Source organism: Pseudorca crassidens, chromosome 16 (genome assembly GCF_039906515.1).
Source record: "Pseudorca crassidens isolate mPseCra1 chromosome 16, mPseCra1.hap1, whole genome shotgun sequence".
In the NCBI taxonomy this organism is placed as follows: Eukaryota; Metazoa; Chordata; class Mammalia; order Artiodactyla; family Delphinidae; genus Pseudorca; species Pseudorca crassidens.
This window is the reverse complement of record NC_090311.1, coordinates 25908909-25930028: the sequence shown is the minus strand read 5'-3', so window position 1 is coordinate 25930028 and position 21120 is coordinate 25908909. Positions and strand designations below refer to the sequence as shown.

General features: G+C 44.4%; 1 protein-coding gene across 6 annotated transcripts in view; it reads left to right on the top strand.

Moving 5' to 3' along the window:
- WBP1L (WW domain binding protein 1 like) overlaps nt 1-21120 on the top strand; it is a 67539-nt gene that overhangs the window by 29259 nt on the left and 17160 nt on the right. The window contains exon 1 of one of the 6 annotated variants that reach the window (XM_067709531.1): nt 2149-2374. The exons of the other annotated variants lie outside the window; for them this stretch is intronic. Coding sequence (XP_067565632.1) covers nt 2348-2374 — 27 coding nt within the window. The 5' untranslated portion in view covers nt 2149-2347. Of the gene's footprint in view, nt 1-2148; nt 2375-21120 lie in introns of those variants that run through there. 6 annotated transcript variants of the gene reach the window in all.

Below are 21120 nucleotides of genomic sequence, written 5' to 3'. Positions count from 1 at the left end.
AAGTAGGCAGATGCTGATTAGAAACGCTGTCTTGAGTAGCATCCATAAAAGGATGATTCATTAGGTTGGGAGGAAATTGGGCAGCCTATGTTGCAATTTTGATAATTTAGCTTGAACTTTCACAAGATTATTTTTGGATTTCTAATAATTTTGTTGCAGTTCCACTTATTCAGAGATGACTGCTGATAAATATTATTTGGAAATGTGGAATGTTTCCTTTGCCCATAAGAGCAAGGGTTCTTGACTGTTTTGCTCATGGCGGTACCTCCAGCACCTAGACCAGTGCCCTGGCACGCTGTGGGCATTCAATAGGTGTGGAATGAATGAATGAATAAGTATACTTATGCCATGTACTCTTTCTGTAGAGCTGCAGGTGTCACCTAACTCTCTCTTGTTAGGTAGGTTCAGACCAGAGTTGCCCAGGAGGGGCTGAGGATGCCCCTTCCTCCAGTTTGATTGTCAAAGTTAATAATGCTGCATGTGTTTTGGGATGGTCGGCGGTTGCCAGGGAACTGAGGAAATGAAAGGAGGGCGTTGGAAGCAGCCTCTTCTTTTTTGTGCCTCGACGTCCAGGCCCGCCTGTCTGGCAGTTCGGCCTGTATGTGAGGGTAGCTGCAAGGCATGGGATAGACTGGATGACCGTGTCTTGAGAATACATATTTGCTGAAGAATGGCTCCCTAGTCCCCAGACACCTGCAGCAGCAGAAGCCACTTCACCCCTCTTCCCTTCTGCAAAGCAATGAGGCTGTGAGTCATTTTTCTGTGAGCCTCCAGGATATGGCCCAGCTGGCTTGGCTCATTCGTTTCCTTGTCAGGAAAGTCGATGTGACCTTGACCGTCAGTAGACCTGCAGCAAGCACATTTTGTGTCTGGCTGGATTCACTAAGTACTTTTGGCAACTCACCTTGCTGTAAGTGTTACGTACTGCTAATTTATTGTCCTAGGTGGAGGTGAAAGATACTAATTTGCAAGAATCATTTCTGACTTACCTGGGTCTGCTCAGCACAGTGCCAGTCCCATGGGGGCCTTTGATAAGTATCACTGAAAGAAAATTGTTGCAGAAAGTAAAAAGAAAGGAGATATACTTGCTTTGAGTGACAGAAATATAATTATTAGAAAGTAACTTTGGGTTCATAAAGTTCCTCTGAAGATTGTTCTCCTTGAGAGTCATTTCTGCAAGTCCAAATCCAAACACGGACCTTAGCTAGTGTTGTCCTTGGTGGAGGATTCAGGACTGGAGGGAGCGACTGTGACCTGCTGTTGAGGGAACAGTGGCCAGACGAGAGTTGGCTTATACCACTGACTGGGAGAAGTCAGATGAGGACGCCAACCTTATAGAGAGCCGTTTTCTCCATAAACTGAGCTTAGAGAAGAAAGCCTGACAAACCTAAGGTGGTGAACTTTTCAGAAGCAAGAGTTGGTTTAAATATAGATGATCTGCTTCACTGGCAACTTGGAGGCAGCCGTGGGACTTGTTGTACCTTTTGTAAGACAAGTGAGGAAAGATGTTGGCACCTGTACACACAGTTTGTTTATGAAATATAAACTCTCCTGTCGAAGCGAGGGCTTGAGAGGTCAGCGCCCAAGGTAGCAGGTCCTGCCTTCGCTGGGGGAGGGGTGCTTCTCCAACCTGTCTCTGAATTGCATCCATCCCTAGAGAAAGTTGAAACAACCAGGCCAGAGTGCACTTTTATTGAGCACCAGCTCTGGCAGGGGTGGGGGGAGGAAAAGTTTCTGTGAAACTGACAGCCCCTGGCCTCCTTTTCTTTCCCAAGGAGGAGAAACAAGACCTTGGGAGCTATTAGAATCTAGTCGTTATTCAGAGAAGTGTAGCTCTGTTCAGCCTTAGAGCCTTGATTTATGTACAGCCCAGCCTGCTCAGAGCCGATGGGAGCGGGCAGCGGGCAGCAGCCCCCATCCTCCTCCTGCTGTGGGCTCCAGCCCTAGGTGGGTCCAGGGCAGGCCTTCGTAGGTTTGCAGCACATCCTTCTCAGTATTCCACAGCAGCAGCTGTCTGGAGTTTTTTCTGCCGTGCCTGAACTGATGTCATTTCCCCCTTGGCAGACAGCTTCAGCTTTGCTGCGTCTGAGATATGTCACGAGAAAGTGGGGGTGGGTCGGAGCCAGGCGGGGGGGTGGGAGGCTGGTGGGGGGAAGCAGTGAGGAGAGCAGGAGGCAGAGTGCCTGCTTGGTCCCAGGAGTCCGTTTACTTTCTCTTCTTTGCTAAGGAAGGCCGGTTAACCGGGACTGCTGAGTACCAGGCCCACCAGGGAAAATGCTCATTCCAAGACCTTAACTTTTAAAAAGCCCTTTTTTCCCAACGTTAGTGTGGACGATGCTCTTGCAGGATGCCTTTCCTTTTGGGTCTTAGACAGGTAATGGAACGGGTGGTCCGTGGATCGGGTTCGGGAAGGGAAGAAGGGTGGGAGTTTATCATCCTGCTGCTTTGGGCGGAGGGAACCTTTTAGAAAATGTCTTGCAGTTAAAACAGGCCAGCTCCCACAGAATTTTCCAGTCTTCCTTTCCTGCCTGCTAGTTGCTCCTTATTCCCAGAGCCACCGTGTCTTAACCCCCTACCTCACCGAGGTCTCTCTGGGGCCCTCCGTTCTGATTTTCCATTAGCACCATAAAACCGTTACCAAAGCCTTAGGGAGGAAACAGTTGAGTGAGGCTGGGGAGGGGGAGAGGCAGAGCGGGATTCTTGATCAAAACCCCTTTTATTCCTTCTCCATTTTGATTTGGCTAGTTAGCAGAGATTTCTTCACAGTTCCCTGGTTCTGAAGAGATTCTGAGTTGGGGTCGGGGCCTTCTTTTACAGGGTAGGGCGCCCGGAGGCTTTCTCCTCCTCAGCGTGTGGTCAGGGCTGTGTGACTGAGGGACAGCCTGAATGCCTCAGAGGGGTGGGGGTGGCGGTGGCACTGACCACATTTTGGCCTTCCTGACCGATTTTTCAAAGCCAGCAGACCCCTGTGGCAGAAACTCGATTGCTTTGCGCACGGCTGTTTGAAGTAGGGGCACTGAATTATAGCCGATAACCTGGTGTGGAATGAGAAAACAGTAGCGAGCGACCAACTGCGGTCTTCTGAGAACACAGCTGTTGCCAACTATTTGTTCCAGGGCTTCTGAGAGCTGGCCACCCCTGCCCCCTCTTTGGTCTGAGAGGCACGTCTGTATCGGAATGTGTAACTGTAACCAGTGGCGGCTGTAAGAGGGGGTGGGGACAGACACACACCCTCTACTGCCTGTTCTTGGGGGAGGAAAAGCCACAGATGTGATCAAACCAGAAGCCTTAGCAAAGAAAGTCACTGCTAGGGACTGCTGGTTTAACCTCACTCTTAGAAAAGTGCTAGTCTCCCTTGGATTGCCTGAAATTCTTTTAAAAGTAAGCTTTTCTGAAAAGCTCCGCACGTTCCATTACTGCCCTTGTTAATCTTCAGAGTTCCTTTGATGCAGCTGATAGGCAGAGCGTTGGGGGCCCTTTTTGAGCACCTCCTCTGCCCCTCAAGAAAGGCTGTCCTTTTAACCCATGGGCAGAGTAAGCCCTGGCAAGGATTTTGAGCAGCGTTGGAAATAGGATGGATGAAGCATCCCATGTTATGTCAGCAGACAGGGGATAGCGGCTGGAAACTGCCTGATACAGTGGAAAGAGCAGGGCTGGGGAACCAGAAAGACCCAAGTCTATATCCTGGCTCCCCACCTGGGTCTCAGAGGCTGCTTAACTGCTCTGAACCTCATCTTTGAAATGGAAACAATAAAACCTACTGAAGAGTCATTGGGAAGATTTCACAAAAGAATATTTAAAACACTAGCACCTTGGCTGACTGAGAATAGGCATTTAGCAAAAAACGTAAGGAAACAAGAAGCTAGAGGACTGGTTCCTTTACAGAGATGAAGCATATAGTAGGCAGGAGCTCTTGCCCTGGGATTTGGTCATTGTGCATTGACTGAGACTTGGGAGGCCACTGCTTACTGTACCAGTGTAATTTACTATCAGTCTTGCTCGTGTCCAGTAACCTCTGCTCAGTTAAGTGAAAGGATGCAGAGGTAGGTGGAGTGAAGAACTGGGTTGGTTGTGGGGAGCATCTCAGAGGATCCACAGCAGGTGAATCTTTGTTCTTGTTTCTGAACGGGTTCCTGATAGAGGGCCGAACTAGAGGACCTCTTGAGGCCCTTTCTGCCTTAGGCTTCTGTGATTCAAACTTTGCCTGTAAAAACCCTGAGTATTTTTGGTAACATAATTTTGTATATTTCTAGCATTTCTGTGTCTGACAGTGTAACTGTTTTTTATTGGAGCTATGTAAAAGCCAGCCTTCTAAAGATTACTTGGTGATAATTCTGTTTTTAAGAAAATGGCACAAAACATATATGCTGTTAGTCTTTATCATACACAATATATATATGTGCTTTCATATATTATTTCCCTCTTAATCCACATAACACCCCTGTCTTACGTGGTAGTGTGATTCTGTTTCTACAGAAGTGCATCCTGAGGCTTACAGTAGGTAAGCTACTTGTCCAGAGTTGCTCAGCTAGCTAGGGAAATGGTCATCGAAGTTCTGTTTGTTTGTTTTAAACCCAGGTTTTTTAATTCCAAAGCCTGGTGTTTTTCTCACTACCTATCAGTGTCTGTGAAAGTGGAATTGGATTAATGCCTTGTTCCAGTTGGGGCGTGTTTTCGGAAGGTTGTTTCTAGGTGGCCCAGGTACCAGATGAGACATTTGTCTCTGAGTGCCCTTTTACATTTTACCCTGTGGAAGATTCTTATGCATGCAGCATCTACTGAATAATGCCTCTGCACTTAATGAATGTGAACCCGGCACAAAGGATAAATAAAGCACAATCCTTACTTCCAAGGAGCTCATACTCTAATGCAGTAGTTCTCAAAATGCATAAAAATCACCTGGGAGTGGGGCTTATTAAAATGTAGATTCCGTAGGTGTGGTCCCAGGGCCCAGGAATCTGCATTTCTGTTGTGTTCCCCAGGTGGCCCGGACCCAGGCAGTGTCTGGCCCCACTCTGAGCAAACCCCACCCCCACCTGCACTTTAGTAGCTGGGAAATAATTACATGACAATGTGCTAAAGCCCGAACAGAGGATCCCCAGGGACTAGGACAGCAGAGGGTGGGAAAGCACCTAAATCAGGCTTGGGGAGGGGGGTGGGCACGGAAGGCTTTCCTGAGAAGGTGATATCTGATCTGAGTCTCAAAGGATGAGTAGGAGTTTACCAGACATATGAGCTGGGGAAAGAGCATTCCAGACAGATCAGGTTGGGAGTGTTGTTTTTGTTTTTTCCTGCAGATGAGAAGGGAAACTCATCTGTGAGTCTTGGTATTAAGTATGCCTGAGACAAAACAAAGACCTCGGTTCATCGAGTATTGGTGTCCTTTATGACACTGAGAAAGAGGGAGGCATGAGGGACCTTCAATCTAATAATGAGTGTGGCATGAATTCAGTGTCTGTGAAGGGCAGATAGGCCTCAAGGCTGTATTAGTTCTTCCAGTCAAGGGACAGTTAAGACAGCCCCCTGGAAGCTACAGTGTTGTCTAGAGAACAGTCTTTTGTGCTTAATGGGGCTGAAGTTTGGAAGAGAGTCAGCTACTGAACTTTTGGGCTACGGCACCACGTGCCAGATTTTAGATACAACACGCAGTTGAGCGTGCCATCCCTTCATTATCTGGCAAGACTAGAAAATGAGTTTTCTGGTTAAGAGGGAATCCATCCTGTATACCTAACAGATGGATCACTGATTTTCAGAGAACAAGATTGCAACAGAATGTTCTTGGTCTGCTGATTTGAATGAATTCTATTTCATGTTTAATTCAGAAGGTATTGATTTTTTAATGCTGAAGGATTCTTACGACTAACTTCTATATCTGAAAAGTATTGAGCACCTGTTCTACTCAAAGCACGTTGTGGATACAAAGAGGTATCAATAGAAACTATCCATGCCCTCACAGTCAGGCAGGTGGTGTAGAACAAGCACGCAGGTGATGGAACGTTAGGCAGGTGGCGGTGGGCGAGTGACATTAGGAATGGAGTGGTACAGTTCAGAGTTGTGGAAAGGAGGCTTTTGCAGGTGGTCCTTTCCACAGTCCAGTGGTCTCAGTTGTTGCACTGTAGGTATGTGGAAGGACCAGTTGATGGCAAGTTCTAGTTGCTGGGATGCAGGCTAGATCCGTCAAGACAGGAATTTATATCCTGTACCTCGAATGTTGCCTTTCTCTGTGGGAAAATTATCCCCCAAATTGCCCTCACTGATGAAGTGAGATGATCCCTGATACTGAAATGAGTAGCCTCCAGTGAAAGTGGGGTGGGTCTGGGGCCCGCTCAGGCAGTGTGCCCTTGCCCAGGTTGGAATGTACGGGTAGAGGCACAGGGGGCTGTTTGTATTCTTGAAAAGGCCCCTGCTTGGCCTGGTGCTGAATGTGACAGGGCAGCCAGAGTGTTGAACCCCAGTTACTCCCTGGACACAGGGAAGGCAGCCTGGAGCTGCAAGCGCCGGAGCCGTGCCCAGGGAGAGGGCAGATGGAATTTTCCAACTTCCAATTTAACCCCTACACTGCTGAATATCAGCCAACGTTGACATGATACTTTGATTAATGTCACGACAGCCACCCATCAGGTAGGAGGTCTTATCTCCTTTCACCTGTGAGGCAGCGGAAAGTCAAGAAATTATCTATTCGAGATCACAGAGCTAACGTGTGGCAGCGGTAGCTCTGGAGGCCACGTCTCCTCAGTGCTGTCCTGCTGTTGCACATCGCTGGTAGGGTTCCCGCACCAAACCTGCTGCCAGACCTTCTCCCTGTGGCCCTGTTCTCTGCACGGGACTGAGTGTCCCAGTCACCATTACCCTCCGATGTGTGCTGATTTTAATTAGCCTCTCTACCAGGTTCAGGACAAAGTAAGCAAGACCCTGCTGGAGGGGAACTGGCTGTATATAAATGCAGCAAACGCCACGTAGCACTTGTTTGTACTACCAGAGGTGTACTGATTGGGAACTGATTTGTAAAAGTCAGTGAAAACTACGAGCGACAGCTCCGTGGAACACCTCGGTTCCCTATAGTCACCTAACAGAAAGGATGGTTCCCGTCCAAGCCCTTTCAGGTGACTTTTTAAACACCGCCCCCCCGCAACCATCTCTGTTGCAAGAAGCTGCTTTTTTAAGAGGAATGTGCTTGTTTTTCATCACATTCTTGTTATCAAAGCAAAGAGAAGCCAGTGGACTGGACAGTAACTTGGTGGAAAAGAAGACTGTATCTGCTGATTTTGAAACTTTTATCCAGGATGGAGCCAAAGAAAACATTCACTTCCTCCAGTAATATCCCATGAGTTTGATCCACCCCCTCCCACCCCTTTTCCTTGAAGAGGTAAATTTTAGTCCAGGAAAACAATAATTTGGGACTACTTGGAGGAAAAAAACCCCAAAAACTGTGCTATAAAATTCCTTCCTCTGCCCTGACTCCCCAGCAGCTGGATACCAGTTCCTCCCTGGCACTTCTTGACTCTATTTGTTGCTAATTTGTAGCAACAGTGAGTTGAAACAGCCCTGCACTTGACCTGGTTTAGCCATTTTTGTGCCCCCTCTGTAGCCATTGCTGCTGTGGGCAGGGCTCAACTGGACTTGAACGTGGACCTCACAAGAGGCATCTGTTGCTAAAAATGGTGATTCAATTCTAGGTGACTTGCTTGACCTGTCTTGTTCTTTTAACTGAAAGAGAGGAGGGGCAGTGGCAGAAAGCTGTATACATCTCAGTAGAGAGGGAGACAGGCTTTGAGAACGGCTGGCCGGAGTGTGACACAGTGACTTATTTTCCTGCAAGTGGCGTATATTTTGCTGGGACTGTGTCTCACAGAAGACATTGGTTCCCTTGGGCATTGCATGAAGGGGGACAGAATATTCTTTATTGTTTGGTTCTCTTGCTTAACATACATGCTCTCAGGAGCTTCCACTGAACTGTGACACATGGTCTCATTCTTTTTTTTTTAACATCTTTATTGGAGTATAATTGCTTTACAATGGTGTGTTAGTTTCTGCTTTATAACAAAGTGAATCAGATATACATATACATATGTCCCCATATCTCTTCCCTCTTGCATCTCCCTCCCTCCCACCCTCCCTATCCCACCCCTCTAGGTGGTCACAAAGCTCCGAGCTGATCTCCCCGTGCTATGCGGCTGCTTCCCACTAGCTATCTGTTTTACGTTTGGTAGTGTATATATGTCCATGCCACTCTCTCACTTTGTCCCAGCTTACCCTTCCCCCTCCCTGTGTCTCAAGTCCATTCTCTAGTAAGTCTGTGTCTTTATTCCCGTCTTGCCCCTAGGTTCTTCATGACCATTTTTTTTCTGTTGTTGTTTAGATTCCATATATATGTGTTGGCATACGGTATTTGTTTTTCTCTTTCTGACTTACTTCACTCTGTATGACAGACTCTAGGTCCATCCACCTCACTACAAATAACTCAATTTTGTTTCTTTTTATGGCTGAGTAATATTCCACTGTATATATGTGCCACATCTTCTTTATCCATTCATCTGTTGATGGACACTTAGGTTGCTTCCATGTCCTGGCTATTGTAAATAGAACTGCCATGAACATTGTGGTACATGACTCTTTTTGAATTATGGTTTTCTCAGGGTATATGCCCAGTAGTGGGATTGCTGGGTCGTATAGTAGTTCTTTTTTTAGTTTTTTAAGGAACCTCCGTACTGTTCTCCATAGTGGCTGTATCAGTTTACATTCCCACCAACAGTGCAAGAGGGTTCCGTTTTCTCCACACCCTCTCCAGCATTTATTGTTTGTAGATTTTTTGATGATGGCTATTCTGACCGGTGTGAGATGATATCTCATTGTAGTTTTGATTTGCATTTCTCTAATGATTAATGATGTTGAGCATTCTTTCATGTATTTGTTGGCAATCTGTATATCTTCTTTGGAGAAATGTCTATTTAGGTCTTCTGCCCATTTTTGGATTGGGTTGTTTGTTTTTTTGTAATTGAGCTGCATGAGCTGCTTGTAAATTTTGGAGATTAATCCTTTGTCACTTGCTTCATTTACAAATATTTTCTCCCATTCTTAGGGTTGCCTTTTCGTCTTGTTTATGGTTTCCTTTGCTGTGCAAAAGCTTTTAAATTTCATTAGGTCCCATTTGTTTATTTTTGTTTTTATTTCTATTTCTCTAGGAGGTGGTTCAAAAAGGATCTTGCTGTGATTTATGCCATAGAGTGTTCTGCCTATGTTTTCCTCTAAAAGTTTGATAGTGTCTGGCCTTACATTTAGGTCTTTAATCCATTTTGAGTTTATTTTTGTTGTAGGGTGTTAGGCAGTGTTCTAATTTCATTCTTTTACATGTAGCTGTCCAGTTTTCCCAACACCACTTATTGAAGAGGCAGTCTTTTCTCCATTGTATATTCTTGCCTCCTTGATCAAAGATAAGGTGACCATATGCGTGTTTATCTCTGGGCTTTCTCTCCTGTTCCATTGATCTATATTTCTGTTTTTGTGCCAGTACCATACTGTCTTGATTACTGTAGCTTTGTAGTATAGTCTGAAGTCCAGGAGCCTGATTCCTCCAGCTCCGTTTTTCTTTCTCAAGATTGCTTTGGCTATTCGGGGTCTTTCGTGTTTCCATACAAATTGTGAAATTTTTTGTTCTAGTTCTGTGAAATATGCCAGTGGTAGTTTGATAGGGATTGCATTGAATCTGTAGGTTGCTTTGGGTAGTATAGTCATTTTCACAATGTTGATTCTTCCAATCCAAGAACATGGTATATCTCTCTATCTGTTTGTATCATCTTTAATTTCTTTCATCAGTGTCTTATAATTTTCTGCACACAGGTCGTTTGTCTCCTTACGTAGGTTTATTCCTAGGTATTTTATTCTTTTTGTTGCAATGGTAAATCGGAGTGTTTTCTTAATTTCATTTTCAGATTTTTCATCATTAGTGTATAGGAATGCAAGAGGTTTCTGCACATTAATTTTGTATTCTGCTACTTTATCAAATTCATTGATTAGCTCTAGTAGTTTTCTGGTAACATCTTTAGGATTCTCTATGTATAGTATCATGTCATCTGCAAACAGTGACAGCTTTACTTCTTCTTTTCTGATTTGGATTCCTTTTATTTCTTTTTCTTCTCTGATTGCTGTGGCTAAAACTTCCAAAACTGTGTTGAGTAATTGTGGTGAGAGTGGGCAACCTTGTCTTGTTCCTGATCTTAGTGGAAATGGTTTCAGTTTTTCACCATTGAGGACGATGTTGGCTGTGGGTTTGTCATGTATGGCCTTTATTATGTTGAGGTAAGTTCCCTCTATGCCTACTTTTTGGGGGGTTTTTATCATAAATCGGTGTTGACTTTTGTTGAAAGCTTTCCCTGCATCTATTGAGATAATCGTATGGTTTTTCTCCTTCAATTTGTTAATATGGTATTATCACATTGATTGATTTGCATATATTGAAGAATCCTTGCATTCCTGGGATAAACCCCACTTGATCATGGTGTATGATCCTTTTAATGTGCTGTTGGATTGTTTGCTAGTATTTTGTTGAGGATTTTTGCATCTATGTTCATTAGTGATATTGGCCTGTAGTTTTCTTTCTTTGTGATATCCTTGTCTCGTTTTGGTATCAGGGTGATGGTGGCCTTGTAGAATGAGTTTGGGAGTGTTCCTCCCTCAGCTATACTTTGGAGGAGTTTGAGAAGGATAGGTGTTAGCTCTTCTCTACATGTTTGATAGAATTCACCTGTGAAGCTATCTGGTCCTGGGCTTTTGTTTGTTGGAAGACTTTTTTTTCTTTAATTAATTAATTAATTAATTTATGGCTGTGCTGGGTCCTCGTTTCTGTGCGAGGGCTTTCTCTAGTTGCATCAAGTGGGGGCCACTCTTCATCGCAGTGTGCGGGGCTCTCACTGTCGTGGCCTCTCTTGTTGCGGAGCACAGGCTCCAGACGCGCAGGCTCAGTAATTGTGGCTCACGGGCCTAGTTGCTCTGCGGCATGTGGGATCTTCCCAGACCAGGGCTCGAACCCGTGTCCCCTGCATTGGCAGGCAGACTCTCAACCACTGCGCCACCAGGGAAGCCCCTGGAAGACTTTTAATCACAGTTTTAATTTCAGTGCTTGTGATTGGTCTGTTTATATTTTCTATTTCTTCTTGGTTCAGTCTCGGAAGGTTGTGCATTTCTAAGAATTTGTCCATTTCTTCATGGTCTCATTCTTGGTTTCAAATACTGCCCAGCCTATCCTGTGGTTTTCTTCAAGGATTTAGAAATCCCTGGTTACCCCCGGCAGTGGTGTGAATACCTGTGACCTCCTGCTCCTCGGGGTGTGGCTCTGGAGTGTGGTGCGGAGGCCCAGGATAGGCTGGGACCGGCTGCCAACGAAAATAGAACGTGCAGTCACTCTCCTGCCTCAGGAGTAAAGTTTCGGGTTGATGGGCCAGGCTCAGATTGTGCTGGGTTACTGTAAACCTATCATGGCCAGAGAGCCTTTGGTAGGTCCCTCAGTCATCATGTGAAATCACATCGCCACAGCCCTGACCTAACTCTTGGAGGATCCCTTCATGTTGCTGCTTGTAGGGCGTACTGAAGAGTCACAAGGAGCGTGCAGGAGGACTAGCCTTTGGGGTTACTTGACCGTCAGTCACCAGGATTAGTACTTTCTGAAGGTTTTTGCATGTCTGATCCTTTGCTAGGGTAGGTTCATTTATGAGATTGACTTCATCCTTGTCCCAGGGAATTTACAGAGTGGTTGGGGAGCCCAGGGGACAATCAGGTGACAGTACTGGGTGGAACACAATTCTGCGCTAAGTTGTATGGTTCAGTTTGGCTGGAATGGTGGTTCGAAACTGGAGGCAATTTTGCCTCCCTCCGCAAGGGACATTTGACAATGTTTGGACATTGTTGGTTCTCACATCTAGGGGGTTGGGTGGGGTGTTGCTACTGGCATCTAGTGAGTAGAGGCCAGGGATGCTGCTAAACATCCTACAAAGCACAGGACAGTCCCCATGACAAAGAATTATCTGGCTCCAAATGTCAATACAGTTGTCCCTCAGTATTCACAGGGGTTTGGTTCCACAAGCTCCACGGATAGCAAAATCCGAGGATTTTCAAGTCTCTTATGTAAAATGACTAAGTCCACTTGGCCCTCCTGCATCTGTGGGTTCCGCATCTGTGATTCAGCTGGCCTGGGATTGACTCTGTGGATACCAAGGGCCGACTGTCGTGCCAGGGTGGAGACACTCTGGGCTGAAAACTACTGCTGCCTAGTGCATGGCACTCTGCTCAGGAGGCAGTCACAAGCCACAGGCCTCAGGAAGGGTGGACTGACATGTTTTAATAAAGGGGAAATAGGTGTACTTTTCCCTGCTGCTTTCTAAGCAATAGGTACTTTTTGTCCAGAGATTTAGAATCTTGACATCTTGGTTGCCCCTAATCAGCAGGAACTATGCCTTGTCAAGGACAGGTATAAAGATAATTTTTTTGGCCAGTAGGTAAGATCAAGCCCTTCTGGAACTGACATTTTATCTCTTGCTCTGAAAAATCTGGATAACCACCCCCCAGAAGGTAGGATCTCAGAAGTGCTCAAATAACTTTATACAACTTAAAGAACAATTAGGCTACAGTTATTTTAATAACAGGCCATATTCCAAGCCCGGTCCCTGTTGCTGTGGCCTGTGTTTATTGTAATCTATTTCCGATAACACATAGAAAAGGAGGATACTAAATTTCCCCTCTTCTAAATCATGTGGCGTCTCTTTTAATTCTAAGGTGTAAGATCTTAAAATACAGAAAGTTCTTTAAAGTTATTCAAGTCTTTTGGAGAGAGCGTCTGGATCCGAAGATGTTTTTAAATCTTGTTTCTCTTCTCGGGGAGACCATTTTTAATGTAACCCTTTGTTGAGGTAGAAGCAGATGGTTTCCTTGAACAGCGTGGAACTTTTTACTGGCAATAAATCTCTGGTGGTAGTCTCTAGACAGGCAAGCACACAAGACAAGTCCTGTTATTATTTCTTTTGCTCCCAACAAAAGCCTGCTGCAGTAGGATGGAACTGCTGAGGAAAAAAACGAGGTTCAATTTAGAACTTTGCTTAAAGTGAGGAAGGTCTCTGAGACACCCCACGTGTTCTTCACCGTCCAGTGAAACTGTGGTGAATCTCTTTTAAAGCACAACAGACAGCAGCAACTTAACCTGTACCTTCAGTATTTTAGATCCTTTTGAAAACTGTACCTCTTTCTAGGCAAAGAAGTGATTATTTTATTTGATCAAGAGCCATTTTCAGGATATAACAAAGACTTTGATGAGCTGGAACCCAGTCATAGAAAGAATACTGAACCAAAAGTCAGAAGACCAGGGTTTTGACAGTCCTGATTCTGTCAATCAGCAGCCTTAGGCTAAGTGTCAGTTTCTTATCCGTAAGATGAGGGTGGTAGCACTTCTGATCTCTTGTAGGGTGCTGGCTGGCAGGCTCAAATGTGAGGCTGGCTGTTGAAGTTTGAAAAGCTTGAGAGTCCTATATAAATGTGTATTATATAAACTGATTAGATACATGTGTGTGTTGTGTATATACCATCATTGCTCCAAATTATGACCATGAGGCTTTGCCACATTATAAATTGTTAAAAAAAAAAAAAGAATGAATTCTGTTAATTAGACTATACTTATTAATTAAGGCACAGAAGGAACCTGAATATTTCAGGAAGGTTTTCTGCAACCAGAACTGAGACATAAACTTTTTTTTTAACCTAACAGTTTAGTAATTACAGAGTTCCTCAAAGGCAAAGTCCGTATCTTATCTGTCATTTTTGTGCCTGTCAGCATCTATCATGAAAGTTAGGATAACCCCTAAGCATCCTGTTCTTTCCACTAAAATTCGGGCTTTAGATCCAGAAAAGATGTTCTAGCTGGGTAATCACTCTGAACCTCAGTTTCCTGGTTTCCTGTAAAAAGAGAGGAATACATAACATGGGTAAAAATGCCTAGCTAAATGCTCGATAAACACAGGCACTGGGCAGAACTTGGTTCTCTGTCGCATTTCCTGAGTGTTGTGGCCGTAGGTTTTCCTGATTCGCTAGAGGTATTCTCCTCATCCAGTGAAGAGGGGCCCTCCTTTTTGTCTAGGTACCTATTTTATATGGCGTGTGTAAGATGTTGCTGGAGCCTCAGTGTAGACAGTTCAGATGTCTGCCATTTATATTTGGCCCTCTGCAGTAGGCCTTAACCTCAGGGTGAGGGGATGAACGGAGTATTACTGAACTTGAGAGCAGGAGGAGCTAATCAGATGTCCACAGGGGCCAGGCAGTGACACACCTGAGTCAAGCAGATGGGGTTACTGGCCAGGAGGGAATTCAGGGAGGCTGCGTTGGAGCCAGAGCACATACACGTCTGTGGCCCTGCCTAATAGGGCCCCGAGGGAATGTGGGCCCTGGATTTCCAGAAGCTGGAAATCTGAATTTCTCTATGAATCCTTCTCATTTTACGATGTTGACAGTTAATTCCATTTTTTTAAAAAGTTGTAAAAAAAATTTTAAAAAGGTACCGTGTGGGCATAGAACTCATTAGTGGGCCCACTGTGGCCCACGGGCCAGCAGTTTGCAATCCCTGCTCTCAAGCAGGAGGAGCAGTGATAAAGCTAACGCGAAGGGAGGGACTTGCCCTCATGACCAACTGTGGACACAAAATAGCAGAATTGCCGTCCTGCTCTGCTCGAGTGCCACCTGCTCTGTTGCATGCTACTGCTATTGTATCCCTTGGCTCCCTGCACCATCCCTTGCTGGAGATGCCATACTTCTCAGTGCATTTATTCTGTGGCAGAAGTCAGTGATGAGGGATTGCCGCGGTACCTCAAGGTAGAACTGTTTTTCCTTGTAAGTGTCCAGGGGTGAAAGAGTGGCAGGTTAACCCAATGTCCTGAGCTGCTGCAGCCGGCCAGGTCCCGCAGGCCTGCATGCACTGGGACAAGTAGCCTTTAATAAAACCATGGGATATGTTGCAACTTCCGATCTTTGCTCTGGGATTTTCCTACCACGATCAAGTGGCTTTTTCTGAGTTTGTTACTCAGGTTCCTAATAGCAACACAGGAAATGGGTTTTAATTTCTTTGCTGGCTGCTCTGTTTGGGGGCTATTTAATGAGGATCCAGTTGCAGTGCAGCTTTGGCTGTAGCAGTACTGGTATGGATAGAAGCATACATAACTAACGTGTCACATTTTAAAAAATTTAAGTTATGATCTGTTATTTGTATTTTTTTATGGAATGAGGCAGAGAGAGTATAAATAATTTTATGTGCCTTGATTCTAAGTGGCAGTTCTTGAGGGTAACTATTGGGATGTGTTCAAGATTATAGAAATAGAATATAAGACTATTCCACTTCTGGAGGGCCAGAACTGTGTATATTGTATTTTTTTTAACATCTTTATTGGAGTATAATTGCTTTACAATGGTATGTTAGTTTCTGCTTTATAACAAAGTGAATCAACTATACATATACGTATATCCCCATATCTCCTCCCTTTTGCATCTCCCTCCCATCCTCCCTATATTGTATGTTTGTTATAAATCTAGGGCAGTTGTTGTCAAATTTGAATATACGTGAGCATAACCAGGGGAATATGTATTAAATTGCAATTCTTCAGTCTCTGCCCCCAGAGGTTCTCAATCTACATTCTTTTTTTTTTTTTTTTTTTTTTTGCGGTACGTGGGCCTCTCACTGTTGTGGCCTCTCCCGTTGCAGAGCACAGGCTCAGCGGCCATGGCTCACGGGCCGAGCCGCTCCGCGGCACGTGGGATCTTCCCAGACTGGGGCACTAACCCGTGTTACCTGCATCGGCAGGCGGACTCTCAACCACTGCGCCACCAGGGAAGCCCTCAATCTACACTCTTAACAAATACCCCAGGTGATTTGGGGCCTATGGACCATACTTTGGGAAATGCATCTCTGTTTTGTTGCCTTTGTTGTCTAAATGTGTTCATTGCCACTTGAGGGCGAATTCACTCATTTGTGAGATGCCTTGATTTGTTCTGATTCACTGTGTTACTCTTCCTCGGATTCTTAGAGAGTGTCAGTCTTCTAGAGTCCGCAGAGAGAATTATTCCAGGGGACCCTCACAGGTGGAAGTAAAGGGACCAAGTCCCTCCTATAGCAGGGGTCCCAGGGACTCCCCTTCAGCAGCACACACTGCAGCCAAATCTTGAAGCAGCAGCTCCCCGCATTGGTTCTAGGCTTTTCTCAAGTGTGTCACTAGTTCCAGGTTTTGGCTTTACCCTTTAAAGTACTTTGCAGCTGGAGGATGGGAGACTGGGTGCTCCTGAGCCCAGGGAGCTGGAGCCTAGAGCCCTTAAGGGGTAAAGTACACTATCAAATCTGAGGGGTGAGCCTGAATCTTACCAGACTGGATTTATTGGCTTGGTTAGGGGAACATGCCGAGGCTATTTGTCCTTTCGGGAAATTATTGAACTCAACAAAACAGCATAAAAATTCTTTCCTAGAATCTGGTTGCATACAAAGCAGAATCTTGGTTCACTTCTTAGCAGGGGCTTGCCCTTTATCAGAAAGGAAGAAACTGGGCTCCTTTAGCTAGTAAAGCTTAAAGGAGTATTTGTCATGTGTAGTATATACTGGGAGGGATGCAAAAGTAGAATGTGACGATCCCTACCATCAAAGAAAGGGAGATTAGAATAACACCTAGGGAACAATGGGTCAGGACTCCTGTGGAATCATCCCTCTGCCTCAGTTTACTTTCCTTCATCCCCAACTCTTCTGTAATGGCCTCCCACATTTCAAGATGTGTACCCTTGGGACTTCCATGGCAGTCCAGTGATCAAGACTCCATGCTTCCACTGCAGGGGGTATGGGTTCGATCCCTGGTTGGGGAACTAAGATCTCGCATACCACCCAGTGCACCCCAAAAAAATGTATACCCTTGAACAATTATACTTACTTCCTGGAGCTCTTCAAACAGCCTTAAAACCGTTAGTAGGGGAAAAGTGACTTTAACTTTCTTATTGTAAAAATAGAGGTAAATCCACAAAACTTTTAAGAGTGTATTTTATGACCACCTACAAATCATTTTCTAAGGATCTGGACCTGAAAGTGTAGCATTTTCAGAATTTAAAGATGCTGTCTAGGATAGAACAAAAATAGCTGATTCTGAGTTAAAGTTGCTTGCCTGTTGTACAAGGCCTATGAGGTATGGCCTCTTTCTGAATTCTCAGTTCTTCCTTTCACATTATTCTTTCTTAGATTCACTGTACTCAGCCACACTAGCCTTCTTTCTTTTCCTAGAGCACACCAGGTTCATTCCTGCATTGGTGTCTTTGCATACACTTGACATTCCCTCTGCCTGGAACACTGTTCCTACAGGTCTGCTGTCTCCTTCTCATCATTCAGGGCACAACTCAGACATCACCCTCTCAGGGAGGCCTTTCCTGACTGCCCCATCTAAAACCCTTTGTCCTATTATACTGTTTTATTATCCTTGTGAAGCTTATTACTACGTTAAATTCTAATTTCACTTGTTAATTTTCAGTCTTCACCCACTGGAATGTATTTAAGATCTTTTTTTCTTTGTTGTTCTCCAGTTTCAAACAATGTGCCCAGGTGTGAGTTTATTATTGTCTGAAAATTCCCTATCTTTAATCAGTTCTGGAAATTTTTCAGTTATCTCTTTAAATATTGACTCTCCTCCATTTTCCTCTTTCCTTCTTGAGCTTCTTATTTCTCATTTTCCATTTCTATGTTTTCTCTTAATTGGTAGAAGCTGGTTGCTGGGTGATTTTCTCAGCTCTGCTTTCCAGTTCACTAATTCTCTCTTTAACATGGTCTAATCTCTGTGTAACCCACCTGTTGAGTTTTTAATTTTAATAACTATTTTTTCTGCAAGTTTTGTTTTTTCCTGAAATCCATTTGGTCACTGTCTCTTTTTTTAGTATGTTCTTTTCTCATGTTTTTCTTTTTGGCTTTAATCATTTGAAACATGTATATATATTACAGTTTATCTGATCATTCTATTAAGTTTTTTTGGAGAGTCTTATCCACCTATTTGTTGAATTTCCCACATCTTGTTTGTGATGGATTATTTTTACATAAGTTTTTATATTTTGTGTGAGCTCATCTTCAACAGAGCTTTATCTGTGGGCATCTTTCATGCCCTGATGGAGGGTAGGTCTCTTTAGAGTTTTACGTTTCTTCTACCACATGTCCCATTCTGGGACTACTTTTTTTTTTTTTTTTTGACTGCATTGGGTCTTCATTGCTGCTCATGGCCTTTCTCTAGTTGTGGCGAGTGGGGGCTACTCAGCTACTCTGTTGTGGTGAGCTTGCTTCTCATTGCAGTGGCTTCTGTTGTTGCGGAACACAGGCTCTAGGCACACGACCTTCAGTAGTTGTGGCATGAGGGCTCAGTAGTTGTGGCTCATGGGCTCTAGAGTGCAAGCTCAGTAGTTGCGGCGCACCAGATTAGGTGCTCTGTGGCATGTGGGAATCTTCCCGGACCAGGGATTGAACCCATGTCCCCTGCACTGGCAGGCGGATTCTGAACCACTGCACCACCAGGCAAGTCCTGGGATTACTTTTTGTGTTAAAATTTTGGCTTGGGGATTCTCAGACTATGTAGTAGCACAATTCTGATCTCAAATTAGCTTACGGAAAAGCCGATGGTTACAGATTATTAGAAGAGATACTTTTTCCCTCTCAATTCAGACCTTTCTTATTGTCACTGTGTGCCAAAGGGCTAATTTTTTTCTAGTCTGCTCTGTCTCTTTGAAGGGTCTTCACCTGATATTGGGACTCAGTTCCAATTCCCTGTTTTAGGTGGACCCAAGAAAACAAACAGCCCTTCTTTCCACGGCAGCTGGGAAGGCCAGATTTCATTTAACACTGTAGTTTCTAGTTCCCCACCCCCAACATTTTTGGTCCGAGGGCTCTTCCTTGCTTTATTGCAAGCTCAGCTGGGTAATTAAAATAATATATATATTTATATATATAAAGTCTTTATTGAATTTGTTATAATATTGCTTCTGTTTTACGTTTTGGTTTTTTTGGCCGTGAGGCATGTGGGATCTTAGCTCCCCGACCAGGGATCGAATCCGCACCCCCTGCATTAGAAGGTGAAGTCTTAACCACCGGACCGCCAGGGGAGTCCCAAAAGAATATTATCATATTTTTAAAGTTACCTACCCAGCTACATTGCTAGAAGCAGGATCTTTTCCTCTAGAATCTCTTGCTCAATGTGGTAGCTGTAGCATCCAACACAGTGCCTGGCAAGTGGGGAAAGGGTATCAATACATATTTGATTTGTAGAAATGGATGTTTCCATTCCTTTCCCCTGTAGAGAAGGCCAGAGATGGTGCTCCAAATTCATGCATATCCAGCAGCCAAGAGATTTAGCATCTGTGCTTTAACATCCTGTGAAGGATTTCAATTTTCCTATTTTTCACTTTTAAACTTTAAAACTTCACTGCTTTCCTAAGGGCATGAAGGTGCTGTTGCCAGTTGCTAGCAGGGTTTTCCAGCCCCATAAATTGGCAAATTAAAAGCATGCCCGGGGAATCATTACTGCCCAGTGTCTTTTTATGCTGGCACTTTGAAAGTTCTTACACTGATCAAATTGACCTTTACAGTGGCTCAGTAAGAATAGCAACTCTAAGACATTGAAACTCTTAAGGAAAATGATGTTAGTCCCATAGTTTATGCTGCTGCCAAAGAGACGAGGTAACTTTTTGCATATGTGCAAAAGGCATACTATTCATCCTCTTCCACTGTAAATAATGTTCTTTCCAGGGCAGTGTTGGTCTTGCTTCCTGCCTCTTCACACCTGTGCTTTTTGTTTGGTGACCATATGTGCCCCGTTTCTTGGAACTGGTCACCGCAGTACCAGAGCTGAAGGCACACGTTTAACAAATGAGGATCTTGATGGTCATCATCACAGTCTCATTCTGAGGTGAAAGACCTCAGCGTAAGAGCATGTGTTATTCACCCAAAGTTTCTTTATGACAGGTCTACGTTTCTAGCATATTTGGGCCAGGAGTTTGTGCAAATGAAAACATTGCCTGGGAAAAAAGTATCTTTAAAATGCAGATCTCATCTTGTCCCTGCTTACCTAACTTCCTTACCTATTTGTTCAGCCGTTTCCTAGCTAAAGGGCTTTTCTTGTACCATTTCCTTTTCCTGGAATGTTCTTCCCATCCCTCTTCCCTAGTTACTAACTTTCTAACCATCCTGGCAATCTCAGTTCAAGCTTACCCTCCTCACAGCTCTCTGGACCTCCTTGACTAGTTCCTAGTTCTTAATTATTGTAAGCTTTCACCAAATCACATACTTTTCCTTCCTACAGTTTTATCTGTATGATTACTTTATCATCTTTCATTGGACTTTAAGCTCCATGAGGGTAAAGTGCATGACTGCTTTGGCCTTTTATGTTTCCATTGTGTTCCCCACCACTAGTTCAGTGCTGGTGCAGGGTAGGTACTCAGTAAATGTTGAAGGAAGGAGTGAAGGCCCTGTGTTCCCCAATGGGACAAACACCATTCTGCTTTTCAGAAAATCAGTATGTGAAAATAATGACCTTTCAAACAAAGAAGAGAGGAAGCCCAAGCATGTTGCCCCTCCTCACTGCCAAGCAGAAGATGTTCCCAAAGTCAAAGAGCTCCACAAGGGCAGGGCCCTTATCTTTTCCCTCAAAGACGAAATATTGATTTTGTTTGGTTTGGGGCTTTTAAGTGGATTTATTTAAGCATCTGAAGTGTAAAAAGCAAGTGAAGAAGTATAACTTAAACCAAGGAGGCTGTAGCTTAATAGTTAAAAGCTCAGGCTCTGGAGTTGGATGAATTAGATTGGACTGCTTCCTAGCTGTGTGGCCTCCAGCAAGTGACTTAGCCTCTGTTGACCTCAATTCTCTTATACTACCCTCTTCATAGTGGTGCTTTCAAGTTTAGATGAAGGAAGACTTGTAAGGCATTTAGAACAGTGCCTGGAACATAGCAGGTACTCAGTATACACTAGCCGTATTATTCACCCCAGCTCATTCTGCCTTCACAGAGGCTGCATAGCCATTGTTTCATTCAGCAAACCTTTGTGTGCCAAGCACTGTGCTCACTCTTGGAGTTGGGGAGGGGGATTAAGGAGAC